Source organism: Salvelinus fontinalis, chromosome 8, assembly GCF_029448725.1.
Source record: "Salvelinus fontinalis isolate EN_2023a chromosome 8, ASM2944872v1, whole genome shotgun sequence".
NCBI classification, from domain to species: domain Eukaryota; kingdom Metazoa; phylum Chordata; class Actinopteri; order Salmoniformes; family Salmonidae; genus Salvelinus; species Salvelinus fontinalis.
The window spans coordinates 13,013,870-13,030,302 of record NC_074672.1 but is presented as its reverse complement, the minus strand read 5'-3'; the positions used below and the strand labels follow the sequence as shown (position 1 = coordinate 13,030,302).

Sequence of the window (16,433 nt, the reverse complement as noted above, 5' to 3'; positions counted from 1 at the left end):
CTGTATATTATATGCCTCAAATCCAATGGGATGGACATATGTTTTAAATTTGTAATACAAAACATTTCACAATCTCTACAAAAAACACAAATAGACAAGGAAACATAATCCAACTTTATTTTGGCAATTTTTGCCCAGTTTGCGTCCAATATACACTTACTTCTTGCCAAAAGCTATCCTGTAGGCCTAACATTTGTTTTTATCCAGAGTGATTTACAGGAGCAATTCCGGGTTAAGTGCCTTGCTCAAGGGCACATCGACAGATTTTTCACCTAGTCGGCTCAGTGATTCAAACCAGCAACCTTTCGGTTACTAACCCAACGCTCCTCGCCGCTAGACTACCTGGCGCCCTTTTGGAAGTGTGACCCATCTTACACTAAACAACAATGTATAGGCCTAAATGTGTGTTCATGATTTACAATTTACATGTAGCTTTATTTTGTTTGATTATAACAATGTCAATGAGAACAACTAAATCTACACAATATCAACAACCAGATATCTTTGGTTATTCATTAGGATTGGTAAACATTAATTCAAATGTCTTAAATGATCAATGTACACAATAAAAAAACAAAAACATTATAAAAACAACTTGATTGTACCCACATAAAATAATCCTGGTTTCCATCATTGTTTGTGGAATGGCAATATACTACAGTAATGGTATAACAAACATCTGCCCCTTGAATTTGGTTATTGTTTTTTGATAACACAATGTCGTTGGTATCATCTACGATGATTCGAGGAGCAATGTTTGAAAGGCACAGTTTGGAGGAAAATATGTGATTAACTTTACACAATCCAAAAATACTAGCCACAAATTATAATTTGGCAGAGGTTTTGAATATTGTTGTTTTGATAACCTCATTTGCAGTGGGCAAATAATGACACAAATGAACACAAACTGTAAAAAATAAAATAATTAAGCATTAGGAGTACCAAAATTACATATAGATTTGTTAATACAGTATTTGACCACATTCAGCATGGCATAAGGGTGCATATATCTCTGACTGAATTAGAAATGCAGTTGTCACTTCTTTTAGCAGTCTTAGTGCACAAATAGTGCACCTTCTGTCATTTAGTATTACAAGAAAAACAGAAAAATAAATGTGTTAAGACTGTACTTCTGCTGAGCAGCCTACAACCATGCCATCCTTTGTGTTGGCATTCAAGTGACCAGATTAAAGAAGTTCGTCCCAAATGATAAACTCAAAGAGCTTTATAAAACTTTATACCACCATTGTATTTTAATCATAAAAATATATATAATGTTGCTAATATTTTAAGCTCTTCAAAATTATTTACTTACAATGTATTCAGTACTTTTTGGAGAGGCATTTTGCTTTGTTGGCCATTTTACAGTAAATAATACAAATATTTACATACTTAAACACCCGTTAAAAGTATAGTACATGAGCATATGCTGACTGGTCATATATCCAGGAAAATGTAAAGAATACATTCCGTTGGCATTCTGGATATGATTGTGACCCACCCGTATAACAAGTACCACTGTAGTCCACCATGATTACAGAAGAGGATTGCATAGTGAGATTGGAAGAAAAAAAATCATTAAAGCAGTTTAAGCTGCTTGGTTTTTGTGTTTGTTAAGAGAAAAAAAAAGGCACAATGATACAAGTGTCCTGAGTTAGATCAGGCCATTCAGGCCTCTGGTCTGGCAGAAAATAACCACTTTATTTATATTCATTTGGAGTGATTGCAGTACTCTACGGTATTTTGGCTCAGAGTTGTCAGACAGTGATTGACAGACAGACAGATGCTCAGAGTCTCAGAGAAAAGGCCTTAGAATGTCATGAAGTGCTCGTCTGAACCAAATACACTGCATGTGTCTCTGGCTGTTGAGCATACAAATACAATGTTATATGAATAGAAAGTAATTTTTCTATTTCTATGGTGGTGCGTATGTTCTGGGCCAGGTGCTGGCTAGTCTGGCAGTGAGAGCAGGGTCCTCTCCCGCCTCCATCATGGCACTCTTAGCTCCCCCAGTCTGACGTAGACGTCTTCAGCCTGACTCAGGTCTTCAAACACCGGCAGCAGGTGGAGCAGCTCAGAATCCTCCACATCATCAAACCAGGACACCACAGGAACCTGAGGGAGCAACAGAGAAACCATTCACTCATTTACTAATGCTTTGTTTGCAGTGTTAGGACATTAACAAACTGTATATTCTTGTTGTATATATCAAAATGTACATATCTGTGCTAAATCTTAAGTTCATATTCTGTTAACTCAAAACAAAATAATAATGTTGTTGACTCATCCTATACTCATACAGCGCATTCGGAAAGTATTCCGACCCCTTGACTTTCTCCACATTTTGTTACGTTACAGCCTTATTCAAAAATTGATTAAATCGTTTTTTTCCCCCTCATTAATCTACACACAATACCCCATAATGACAAAGCAAAACCTGTTTATTTTTGCAAATGTATAAAAAAAAAAAGATGCGCTAAATTCAATTCAGACACTTTACTCAGTACTTTGTTGAAGCACCTTATTCAAGGTGCTTTTACAGCCTCACCTTTGGCAGTGATTACAGCCTCAAGTCTTCTTGGGTATGACCCTACAAGCTTGGCACACCTGTATTTGGGGAGTTTCTCCCATTCTTCTCTGTAGATCCTCTCAAGCTCTGTCAGGTTGGATGGGGAGTGTCGCTGCACAGCTATTGTCAGGTCTCTTCAGAGATGTTCAATCTCGTTCAAGTCCGGGCTCTGGCTGGGCCACTCAAGGATATTCAGAGACTTGTCCTGAAGCCACTCCTGTGTTGTCTTGGCTGTGTGCTTAGGGTCGTTGTCCTGTTGGAAGGTTAACCTTCGCCTCAGCCTGAGCGCTTTAGAGCAGGGTTTCATCAAGGATATTTCTGTACTTTGCACAATTCATCTTTACCTCGAATCTGACTAGTCTCCCAGTCCCTGGCATTGAAAAACATCCCCACAGCATGATGCTGCCACCACCATGCTTCACTATAGGGATGGTGCCAGGTTTCCTCCAGACATGGAGCTTGGCATTCAGGCCAAAGAGTTCAGTCTTGGTTTCATCAGACCAGACAAACTTGTTTCTCATGGTCTGAGAGTCTTTAGGTGCCTTTTGGCAAACTCTATGTGGGCTGTCATGTGCCTTTTACTGAGGAGTGGCTTCCATCTGGCCACTCTACCATAAAAGCCTGATTGGTAGAGTGCTGCAGAGATGGTTGTCCTTTTGGAAGGTTCTCCCATCTCCACAGAGGACTTCTGAAGCTCTGTCAGAGCGACCATCAGGTTCTTCTCCCCTCGATTGCCTAGTTTGGCCGGGCGGCCAGCCCTAGGAAGAGTCTTCGTGGTTCCAAACTTTTTCCACTTAAGAATGACGGAGGTCACTGTGTTTTTGGGGACCTCCAATGCTGCAGAAATGTTTTGGTACCCTTCCCCAGATCTGTGCCTCGACACAATCCTGTCTCGAAGCTCTACGGAAAATTCCTTAGATCTCATGGCTTGGTTTTTGCTCTGACAACTGTGGGACCTTTTATAGACAGGTGTGTGCCTTTTCAAATCATGTCCAATCAATTGAATTTACCACCGGTGCATTCCAATCAAGTTGTAGAAACATCTCAAGGACAATAAATGGAAACAGGATGTACCTGAGCTCAATTTCAAGTCTCATAGCAAAGGTTCTGAATACTTATGTAAATAAGGCATTTCTGTTTTTTTTGTGTTTTTTTTTAAAATAAATTTGCAAACATTTCTAAAACCTGTTTTTGCTTTGTCATTATGGGTATTGTGTGTAGATTGATGAGCTAAAAAATGTATGTAATCCTTTTGAGAATAAGGCTGTAACGTAACAAAATGTGGAAAAGGGAAGGGGTCTGAATTCTTTTCGAATGCTCTGTATGTGGCCAAAGCATAAATGGAAGTGAAAACACTAACATCTCAAAACAGACCGTTTTTAAAAAATGCTTGCTATTTCCTCATAGAGGATGATGTCATCCTACTAGCCTGAATATTTTTTTATGACGGGTATACGCCCACACCAATCTGTTGTTGAGGTAGGCCCACACCATTCCACAGAGAAGCTGCTTTTTAACATACTTTATTACAATTATTTTTAAGAAAAACTATTTCACTCATATTGTAATTAATTATAGGTCATATTACATGGAAATCTGGGAACACTGGACAGTTATTTTAAGTGTAATATAAGGTTAAACCTTTAAAAAGTGAATAGAATAGAATGCAGTAAAATGTGAAATAATATCATGTTAATTATCAGTTTGAATCCTGAAAGAGGTCACAGTTGAGTTTAAAGAAGTTGAATGAAACCCAAACTCACAGCATTCTCAGGGTGGAAGATGTATGAAGCAGGAGAGTTGTCCAAGATGAGGGTCTTATGGAGCTCTCTGCCCAGTAGGCTGAGGTCTTTGACATAGAAACCCTGATGGAACACACAGGACTCCCGGAACAGCCGCGCCCGGAACACCCCGCACTGATCCAACAGGTCAGTCACTGGGTCTGCATACTAGGGGAGGGTAGGGAAAAGGGGGAGAGGGGGGTCAGGGAATGCAGGAAAGGGCAAGACCAGAAGCGGGGAATGGAGAGTAGGGGGTAAGGTGTCACCAAGGTTGACCCAAGCTACTAATAATGTACAGTTGCTGTCAAATATTCTGGCACCCTTGCACTTTAAAATGGGGCTGAATGTTCCATTTTTTTTTTTCAAAACTGGTTGAATGGCTATTTTTACCCTGTATGCACCCTTAACTTTTGGGCTCCCAAGTGGCGCAGCGGTCTAAGGCACTGCATCTCAGTGCAGAGTCGTCACTACAGACCGTGATTCGATTCCAGGCTGTATCACAACCGGCCGTGATTGGGAGTCCCATAGGGCGGTGCACAATTGGCCCAGTGTCATCTGGGTAAGAGTTTGGCCGGGGTAGGCCGTCATTGTAAATAAGAATTTGTTCTTAACTGACTTGCCTAGTTAAATAAAAGTTTAAAAAAAAAAAAAAATTGTAACTTCCCACAGGTGAGATAAATAACACAATAAATGAGAATAACTTGCCTCCGACCAAATACATTTTTTATATTTAAGTCCGGGCCATTTTGTTTTTACTTTGAAGTGTGAACACCAATTTTTTTTTTTTTTCCAACTTATTTAAAAAATATATATATAATTGTGCAAGGGTGCCAATATAGTTGACCACAACTGTAACTACACGTTACATTGAAAATGTATGCTAGCTCCTTATATGCAAATTCACAAAGCAGGTTTTGGCACTTCAAATGTCATCTAAAACATGGGGAAAAGGCTACAGAGGGTTGGGAGAAGAAAAACATTTAAGAATTCCTAAACTAGTATTCAAAATGAAGAGTAATCTTCTCAAGAAGAAGAATAGAGAAATGTCATAACAACAATGTTTTACTATTATTTTTCAGCTTACCTTGGCAAGACTGGCAGTAAACAGAATACACTCAAACAGCTCTCCCATTCGCTGTAGGAACTCATCCACATACGGCCTCTTCAGCACGTATACCTGAAACAAACACCTGGAATTAATGTTTTGTAACACTTTGCATTATGTTGCCCTTATACCTAGCTATGTAATAACTCTATCATTACTACAGTAACAACATTCATATTACTTTACTAATTGCTTTGGAATTACATAGTAATGGAGTATTATATTATTATTATAATATTCACTCTTCCCCTGTAGTCATACTTATATTTGTTCCACATTACATGAAATTGTTGTTGTCATTGTGTCCATTCCAGTTGCTGGTGGACAGTTCCTGAAACAAGTAATCAAGAACAGGCCGTGCATGTGTTAACCAGCCTATCCTGGATTACTTGAACCAGGCAGAGGCCCATGGTGAAGAATCGCAAACCAAACGACAGTACTCACATGCGCAGTTGTGCATATGCATTTTTTGCATGAAGTTCTGCATGCAAAGGACACAACACAGTGTTGAATTATTATCCCCGGTGCAGTGCATTGATGAGTAAATTCTGTTCCACATTTTCTCTAAAAGTGTGCTCTAAAATTATAGCATTACTTATTTATGAAAGGTGAACTAACTATGCTGAAATTACTTCCTTTTATTTTTACGCTTACACTTCCTTTCCCATTCAACCTCACATCTGTCCACTAGAGGGCTCATAGCGCCCATAACAAACCTCATCTGTCCTAAAACCCATCCTATTTTAAGCTCAGCAAACACTGAACTCTGAACACATCAACATACAGTACATGAACGCCAAGCTACCCGACTCGACAAGCGCACACATACTGCATTTAGTTCATATATTTTACCTGGTGTGTGGTCCCCTCAATCTCCACAGGCACTATGAAGTCTGCATTACTAATAGGCTGAGGAAAGAACACAGAGGGAGCCGTTGAACATTTTAATGCAATTACATAAGATAAAATCACTAAGACCTGGATTATAATAACCACATAAATATAATATACACGACTGTTCAAAAATTTGGAGTCACTTAGAAATGGCCTTGTTTGTGAAAGAAAAGCACATTTTTTGTCCATTCAAATAACATCAAATTGATCAGAAATACAGTGTAGACATTGTTAATGTTGTAAATGACTATTGTAGCTGGAAACGGCTGATGTTTTTATGGAATATCTACATAGGCTTACAGGGGCCCCTTATCAGCAACCATCACTCCTGTGTTACAATGGCACGTTGTGTTAGCTAATCCAAGTTGATCATTTTAAAAGGCTAATTGATCATTAGAAAACCCTTTAGCAATTATGTTAGCACAGCTGAAAACTGTTGTTCTGATTAAAGAAGCAACAAAACTGGCCTTCTTTAGACTAGTTGAGTATCTAGAGCATCAGTATTTGTGGGTTCGACTACAGGCTCAAAATGGCTAGAAACAAAGAACTTTCATATAAAACTCGTCAGTCTATTCTTGTTCTGAGAAATGAAGGCTATTCCATGAGAGAAATTGCCAAGAAACTGAAGATCAGTGAACAGGCGACTCCGGGATGCTGGCCTTCTAGGCACAGTTCCTCTGTCCAGTGTCTGTGTTCTCTTGCCCATCTTAATCTTTTATTTGTATTGGCCAGTCTGAGATATGGCTTTTTCTTTGCAACTCTGCCTAGAAGGCCAGCATCCCGGAGTCGCCTCTTCACGGTTGACGTTGAGACTGGTGTTTTGCAGCTACTATTTAATGAAGCTGCCAGTTGAGGACTTGTGAGGCGTCTGTTTCTCAAACTAGACACTCTAATGTACTTGTCCTCTTGCTCAGTTGTGCACAGGGGCCTCACACTCTTCTTTCTATTCTGGTTAGAGCCAGTTTGCGCTGTTTTGTGAAGGAAGTAGTACACAGCGTTGTACCAGAACTTCAATTTCTTGGAAATTTCTCGCATGGAATAACCTTAATTTCTCCGAACAAGAATAGACTGACGAGTTTCATATGAAAGTTCTTTGTTTCTAGCCATTTTGAGCCTGTAATCGAACCCACAAATGCTGATGCTCTAGATACTCAACTAGTCTAGAGAATGCCAGTTTTGTTGCTTCTTTAATTAGAACAACAGTTTTCAGCTGTGCTAACATAATTGAAAAAGGGTTTTCTAATGATCAATTGGCCTTTTAAAATGATCAACTTGGATTAGCTAACACAACGTGCCATTGGAACACAGGAGTGATGGTTGCTGATAATGGGCCTCTGTAAACCTATGTAGATATTCCATTAAAAGAATCTGCCGTTTCCAGCTACAATAGTCATTTACAACATTAACAATGTCTTTACTGTATTTCTGATCAATATGATGTTATTTTAATGGACAACATTTTTTGCTTTTCTTTCAAAAACAAGGATATTTTTAAACGACCCCAAACTTTTGAACGGTAGCGTACATATAACAAAGAAAAGCATTATTGACTTTATGATATTTCCTCTTAACTACTGTTGAAACAAATACCCATACAAAACCCTATAACAGTGAGTTGACAACAGCAGTAGTTACAGTGAGAGTTAAATAAAGGTCAGTAGCTACCTTGAATGAGCTATGCACCAGTGTTTCATCCAGGTCTATGACTACACATATCTTCCCCTGGTCCTGAGGTGTCATCTCCGGCAGCAGGCTGGGTCCAGATGAGAGCTGTGGTGGAGGAGACAAGAGTACAGACCAAGGTCACTACTGTATCTGTAAAGAGCACTCATTGGGGACAACAACACATCTTGCCCGTTTTATTAGGCTGGCTTTATGCTTCATCAACACTTCCTCACTCTACTAGCCTTAAAAATCAAATGACATTTATAGATTTCCACCAACCAATGCAACTACAGTAAAATAACAGTGTCGTAGTGTAACACCTATGGGCTTTTGACAGCAGATGGACTTGATAGGCTATAGGGTCTATACTGTACATATATATACATGTTACATCAGATTCAAATCAGAGACGCAAACAATACCCAAGCCTCACAACAGATACTGCTTCCTCACTGCTCCAGTGCTGCCTGGAGGACACTAGGTAATATGAACAAACATGAAGCTCATTAGCCCCTGTTACATGGTGCTAACGCCCATCTACACCTGACAGCCTCACAAGTGGCCAGTGGGCAACAAAACCTTTCCATGCTTCTGTACATATCGGTTATGACACACCGTGTACTAAATACTGTACATCTCTAACATATCTTATGTCTCCCACATGAACTGACATGCACATCACATTATCCACTCTTTGTAGGCCCTCTGCACCGCTGTTTTGCCTTAGTGGATTGCAATTCACTCAGCTTTCTTATCGTAGGAGATCTATGTGAACAGACCTAAAACTACTCTGTAGCCGCCAACCGTCATGGTGGTGTTCAAGATGTTCACAACAGGTGCAGCAGCTACTTCATATTGCAACATGCTGTTATAACATCCACAGGCAATAATCCCACACATTCTCACGGGACAATAGGTATTGCTCAACAGAGGAAAGCTATCCATTTCCGATGTAGTTATTTTATGCTTTTCCTGCAATTACGCTAGAGTAGTTAAACACGTGATGAGGCACTTGACCGTGGTAAAATAAAAAGCCTGATAGTTGTTTGACAAAAAACACATAGCTGTACACACAAGAGTATCATATCAAATTATAATGTGTGAAACTTTGTGGGGAAAAAAAAGTTTCATTTAGAATCTGCTTAAAGTGTCCAAACAAGCTTTACAAACACAACAAAATGCAAAATGACACTTTTTAGGCTACATAAAAGTCCCAAACTTGGTTGAAATACAGCAAACAGTCCATACACTATTTCTGATATGGATAATTACAACAACAATGCTGCCGAGATACTAAGAGGAATAAATTATGTTACCTTGACAACGTCCCCATTGTCCTGTGGCTCCAGCAATGCATCCTGGGAAGGTGGCAGTGGTTTGGGGGCAGCCTGTGCTCCTCTGAGGCAACAGAAAAGTGCTTTGAAGAGGTTACAGCTCCTAGGCTTCTTCGGAGAAGACCTGCTCACCTGGCCTGTCATGAGGGCAAAAATAAGAATGTTTTTAATGTGTGTGACAATTAGCTGTGACATAACCAAGCTTTTGATTCAAACTGGGTGATATGAAATTGATATTCACCAACACATTATGCTCATTCTCACACGGCAATGAAGGTTCTTATAAACCAAGTAAACGGATGGTGTGAGGGAAATGTATGATGTTGTACATTTCTTTTCCCATGAAGAAGTAAGGAGGATTTCCCCCATTTTGAGAGACATCGTTGCTGTACATAATGTAGAATGAACTCCTTGCTCCCTTTACGAAAGGGAGCAAGGACACACACGCATACACACACATATACACACACACACTCTGGGTTTAATGAGGTTGCTGCTGCTGGAAGGGGCTGGTACATGTTATATAATCACAGAGAGGGCGGGAAAACCCACACTCTTCACTAGGCAGTGACTGTGTCTCAAATGGCAGCCTATTCCCTATTGAGTGCATTACTTGTGACCAGGGCCCTGTGGCACTGGTCAGAAGTTGTGCATAGGGAGTAGGGTGGCATTTGGGACACAGACAGTACTTTCTGGTGTAGAAAACACAGACAGAAAACATTCCAACCATTTCACTGACTCTTCTGGAACAAGACCTCTGGCTGGAGCGGAGCAAGCTGAAGCCAGTCACACCTCAATGCTCCAAGCCCCCTTTGATCAGTCACTGTAAAAATGTGTCCTAGTTCACAGAGGTTCCACTACTGGGGGAAATTAGCATCTATTTTTTTGCTTGGATTAGATATGCATAGCACCTTTGTTAATATACAGTACCAGTCAAATGTTTGGAAACACTGACTCGTTCAAGGGGTTTTTCTTAATTCTTTACTATTTTCTAATAATAGTGGAGACATCAAAACCATGAAACAACACATATGGAATCATGTAGTAACCAAAAAAGTGTTAAACAAATCAAAATATATTTTAGATTTTAGATTCTTCAAAAGTAGCCACCCTTTGCCTTGATGACAGCTTTGCACACTCTTGGCATTCTCTCAACCAGATTCATGAGGTAGTCACCTGGAATGCTTTTCCAACAGTCTTGAAGGAGTTCCCACATATGCTAAACACTTGTTGGCTGCTTTTCCTTCACTCTGAGGTCCAACTCATCCCAAACTATCTCAATTGGGTTGAGGTCGGGTGATTGTGGAGGCCAGGTCATCAATGCAACACTCCATCACTCTCCTTCTTGGTCAAATAGCCCTTACACAGCCTGGAGGTGTGTTTGGTCATTGTCCTGTTGAAAAACAAATGCTAGTCCCACTAAGCACAGACCAGATGGGATTGCGTATTGCTGCAGAATGCTGTGGTAGCCATGCTGGTTAAGTGTGCCTTGAATTCTAAATAAATCACAGACAGTGTCACCAGCAAAGCACCCCCACACCTCCTCGCGTCTCACAAAGACATGGCGGTTGGAAATAAAAATCTCAAATTTGGACTCATCAGACCAAAGGACATAATTCCACCGGTCTAATGTCCATTGCTCTTGTTTCTTGGCCCAAGCAGGTCTCTTCTTATTATTGGTGTCCTTTAGTAGTGGTTTCTTTGCAGCAATTCGACCATGAAGGCCTGATTCACGCAGTCTCCTCTGAACAGTTGATGTTGAGATGTGTCTGTTACTAAAACTCTGTGAAGCATTTATTTGGGCTGCAATTTCGGAGGCTGGTAACTCTAATGAACTTAACCTCTGCAGCAGAGGTAACTCTGGGTCTTCCGGATTGACTGACCTTCATGTGATTATGGACTAATGATGGACTGTCGTTTCTCTTTGCTTATTTGAGCTGTTCTTGTCATAATATGGACTTGGTCTTTTACCAAATAGGGCTATCATCTGTATACCACCCCTACCTTGTCACAACACAACAGATTGGCTCAAACACATTAAGGAAAGAAATTCCATAAATTAACTTTTAACAAGGCACACCTGTTAATTGAAATGCATTCCAGGTGCCTCATGAAGCTGGTTGAGAGAATGCCAAGAGTGTGCAAAGCTGTCATCAAGGCAAAGGGTGGCTACTTTGAAGAATCTCAAATATATATTTTGATTTGTTTAACACTTTTTTGGTTACTACATGATCCATGTGTTATTTCATAGTTTTGAAGTCTTCACTATTATTCTACAACGTAGAAAATAGTTTTAAAACATAAGAAAAACCCTTGAATGAGTAGGTGTCCTAACTTTTGACTGGTACTGTATGTATGAGAGTTTCTATGCTAATTAAATGCATGGATGGCTCTGATATACAAAACATTGATGCCTGCACTGACTACAGCTATTGAAGAGATTCATAAAAAAATATATTTTAAAATAAAAAGTTGTTTCAATGCAAATCTTCAGGAGCCTTGTTCACACATCTGAACATTGTCATCGTGCTCATCATATTTTGTATAGTGCTAGGTGCAAAAGATAATCAGTTATTATGAGTCGCTTGCTTGATTCATAATCTTCATCCTTGATCCTAATATTTAATCTCCTTCCATCTTCCTTCATTCTCTTCCTTTCATCTTTGGGGACTGCTTCTGCAGCCATTGGAATGATAGGCAGGGGTGATGTTGTGGATGTTCGCGTGCATCTGCATGTTGTCATTTGTATGTGTATGTTTTGTATTGTTTCAAAAAAAATCATTAAGGTGAAGGATATTAGATTTTAAATTGTGAGTTCACAATGTGACTTTTTTCAAATGCTACTCTATCTATATAAAGACATACAGGACACAGGACCCTGGCCTGGGTGTGATCATTCAACACATATAGAATAGAATATATAGACTAGACCTCCCGACCTTGGGCCATAGGAAAAATATATGCCATGGGGAGGTTTGGGGGGGTTGGGGGCCCCCAGAGCACTAGGGCCCAGTGCCATTTTCAACATTTTCTCTGTAAAATAAAATATTTGTTGTAACAATATTTGAAGGGCACCTACATAAGGACAGATTCATAATAAAAAACTACAAGGGGAAATGTGCCGTATTCATGTAGTTGTTAGCATAGCTAAGCATTTATGAAATGCTCATGTACTGCTTATGAATGTGTTATGTATGGAGTTATGAATGTGTTATGAAGTCCTTATAAGGATTTTAGGTACCGTTCAAATAAAGTGTTACCGAAATTGTTTAGAACTGACCTGTATAGGCATAGTGCCAATCAGTGTACATGTAATAGTAAAAATGATTGATGTTGTGGATATCCTTCATCAACACAAACATAACATGCTAGTGCCAAAAGGGGGGAAAGAACCTCTGAGCATAGGGGTCCAAAGCCATTTTAAAGGGTAGAAAAGCCTATTCCTGAATATATGAAAACAATATTCTAATAAAAGAGAAAAAATATATATATATAATAATCTATAATATTTTTCTCTGCTGAGCAAACATAGGAGCAGAAGGGCTATCCTATCACACAATCTGGTATTGTACCATAATCAAAGAGCAATACACAGTGGCGTGCCGCAGTTTCACAGGCCCGCAAAGTCTGAGCACATTTTTATTTGCAGTTTTATAGCTAATCTCCTACTATTCTACACATTTTGCAATGAGGCTGAGGGAATTTAGCATTTTCAAAACGAATTTCCTGGAATTCTACACATATTGCCAAAGGTCTCGAGAGAAAAATGTGCAGTTTTATAGCTAATCTCACGCTATTCTACACATTTAGCCAGTTTTACAGCTAATTTCCTATAATTCGATTTTTTTTCCCATGGTTTATGACGTGTTTATATGCTATCTGCATGTTGGGGGGGTTGGGGGCCCCCAGAGCTATAGGGCTCAGTGCCAGAAGAGTACCAGGCCTACCCTTTAATTTAAACCAAAGTTCCAGAAGCATAAAAACAACGAATCTTTGAAACCGCGCTTTACAATGGGCGGAGGAGGGAGAAGGGCATGTGTTTGTGCATACCACTGTCAACACCGACTGCGGCACCTGGCATTTCTACGGTTATATTTGTCATCTTTCATCAGCAACCGTTTTAGGTTTAATTTCCAACAGCCAAAGAAAAAAACTCATACACTTGTCAATCTTTGTATCGTATATTTGTGGTATTTTTCGAATGAGATTCGGATAGTGTACCACACTGGCGCGCATTGATCTGCCTTAATGTATTTGTCTCCAGGCTGAGCCTGCGAACAAAAACAAGACATGGCTGTGCTGTGTGTATGGCTCTAGACAGATGTGACAGTAATATGGAACGGTGCCATACAACAAGTAGAAAATAAGATAAAGCATAAATCATAAACACAGGGCAGGCTAAATGCTGGGGTGGTTTGGTTTACCATTTTACGCGCGAAAAGATCAGTCTGTCAATTTATTAAATTATTATTATTAGCTATAATCATATCCCTAAATATCTAGTAAGATGGCATTAGATAACCTTGTTTTGATCCATATAAATACTAACATCAACAAAACGGAATCATTTGATTGTCTTGAAAGTCCAATAATGTGCGTAAATAGGTAAGAAATATTGATTTGGCTAATGTAATTACAATAGCCAACAAACACTGTTTTAATATTCTTTGCAGGTTTGAATTCGTGATTACATACCAAATGTAATGCAGTTTTTCAAACAGCCTTTACTCTCGCATTGTCAAAAATGTGTTTGAACCAGAGGGGAAACACTTTCCAATTATGCAGGTGTTCCATAATAACTGAAAATCAATCCATGTTCAGCATCAGTTGCATGTGTGGGTTTGAAACATCATGAAATATAATATAGACATTTAATATAGCCTATTTGTATGCAAGATTAATCAAATGTATAGTAGGCTGCATAGCCGACCGTCAAGAGTAGTGCGCTCTAGAATGTCGCGCGCAATGTCCGCGACGTTGGAACTGTCAAATGGACGTGCTGGAAACATGTTTACATCAACCTTACATTTCATAACTTAACGAACCTTCTCCATATCAAATCAACCCATGTTTAATCAGAACAAACAATAAAAACGGGAGCATATCCTACCTGTTTTCGGTGACAATTGAATGTCTTCTTTCTGCACTTGAGTGATGATAGAACTTTCCATCTGACAAGCACAGAGCCCTCAAAATCCAATCCGTTCCCCAAACAGAGATAAGCAGCCTTCATTAGGTTATGTTGACAAGTTACTAAAGGATTGCCTTGATAACTGTCACCCGTGGCTGTGTTGGATTTGTAAGAGGCTACATTTCATCAGCAACAATGTTTCTTTATTCCTCGCTTCTTCTGTTGTCCACACATGGGAGGGGCAGGGCGCTTGGATATGTTTTCGTCGTTGCGATTCCCTCTGCTGCGCCTCTCGGTTTACTTTATCACTAGTATATTTCCCGAACAGCCCCTTCCTGTCTCTGCGAAGTCCTCAATTTTCACTCCAACAACATGGAGAATACAGGCGAAAGAAGAAAAACAACCGAGGAAATGGGGCAAGGAAGCGGTTTCAAGTTCCCCTTACAATAGATAAACAACACCGTCAAATTGATTGATTACTGAGAGGAGGAGAATAAAACAGATTACATCGGCGGTAATATTTCTGAAAATGAAAAATGGTTATGAATAGAATTCGATTTTAAATGTGAGACTTGTTTTTTTCCCCCAATGCTTTGTTTTTCTTCGGCGGGACTTCAAGGGTGCCTTGAAACCGTTGCTAGTTTCGGATTGGATCTTTGAAAAGTGGGAGTTGCAAAGGCATTCTTCGCTATTCTGCACGCTCCACACCTTAAAAATTCCAGCGCTGGTTTTGTTACATGTCGAGTGATTATGAACATGATTGAAATCAATTGCATTATTCAATTAGGCAAAAAAGATCAACATATAATTATAATATGAATAATAACAACAATAATAATAATAAAATTGTTTTATTTGATATTGTCATTGATATTATCAATATTTAATTCATTGAAATACACAGTACTTCAGTAATTGCAGTAATGACAAAAAAAAACATTACTTCTAACTGGTCATAAGAATCATTCAAGTTTATGCACAGTATATGATTGTTTCCTTTTTTTGCTAAATATATTTATGTGCATCAGAACTATGATAATCTGTTTTGTTGATTTGTTGTAATTTGCCAGCACTACAACCTGACAACACTTCCTAATATGCAGATCATTGAAGAGGTAGCCAATCATTTTTTATTGTGAATTGCAGTGCTGCACCCATCACATACTTCGTGAGTTTCACTGTTGTTTCTATTTTTGATTGTTGACAAAAAAAATACATTACACCAGCACTACACAACCCACTGAAATTGATGAATGTGTTTCTTGATGCATTTTTAGTTGATTTTTACACTATGAGATGCTGAGCATCCACAGGTGTGTGTTGTAGCTCAGTGTGGTCCTCTGTAGATCAGCTGGTAGAGTATGGTGCTTGCAACACCAGGATTTGGGTTTGATTCCCGGGACCACGCATACGTAAAATATATACATGGATGACTGTATGACTGCTTTGGATGAAAGCATCTAATAATGGCAATATACTATACAATAACATCTTCGACAGCACCAGTGAGGGAATTCCATTACATTCTCCTTTAGTGCAGTAAGTGTGAGCGCATTGAGCTGTGAATGTCTGTATGGGATGTGAGGTAGGTGTATACTGTGCCTGTGAATGAATGGAAAGAAGATCACACAGAGGGAAATAAATCAGGGAATTCTGCATCTCTTGTGGTTGTGGAATGTTTTGGAAGCAAACCTGTGTGTCCTAACAGGAGCACTGAGCTAAGGAGGCAAAAGTGACAACAGGAAGCAAAAGACAAAATATGCTAGGTTAGTCAAAAAGAAACAACAGTAAAGCAAAGAGATAAAAAATCTGTGGCTCTACTGCCAGAATCGTGAATCCGGATCAGAACCCGAACCACAAAACCAAGTCCAAGTCGTAAACAAGAATGGCACAGCTGTTTACATTCCTGCTTTCAGACTGTTTTTAGACAGCAACAGTTGCAATGTGAATTAAT

At 39.3% G+C, this 16,433-nt stretch overlaps 1 protein-coding gene across 1 annotated transcript; it reads right to left on the bottom strand.

Annotated features, from left to right (window-relative positions):
* Nucleotides 1-100: 100 nt before the first annotated feature.
* On the bottom strand, nucleotides 101-15,112 carry LOC129860600 (carboxy-terminal domain RNA polymerase II polypeptide A small phosphatase 2-like). Its single transcript, XM_055931157.1, has 7 exons — nucleotides 14,459-15,112; nucleotides 9,331-9,485; nucleotides 8,015-8,119; nucleotides 6,308-6,364; nucleotides 5,435-5,527; nucleotides 4,333-4,518; nucleotides 101-2,115 (listed from the first exon to the last, which is right to left on the bottom strand). The coding sequence occupies exons 1-7, from the start codon at nucleotides 14,517-14,519 to the stop codon at nucleotides 1,990-1,992; spliced, it is 783 nt and encodes a 260-aa protein (XP_055787132.1). The 5' UTR covers nucleotides 14,520-15,112; the 3' UTR covers nucleotides 101-1,989.
* Between the last annotated feature and the right edge of the window lie 1,321 nt (nucleotides 15,113-16,433).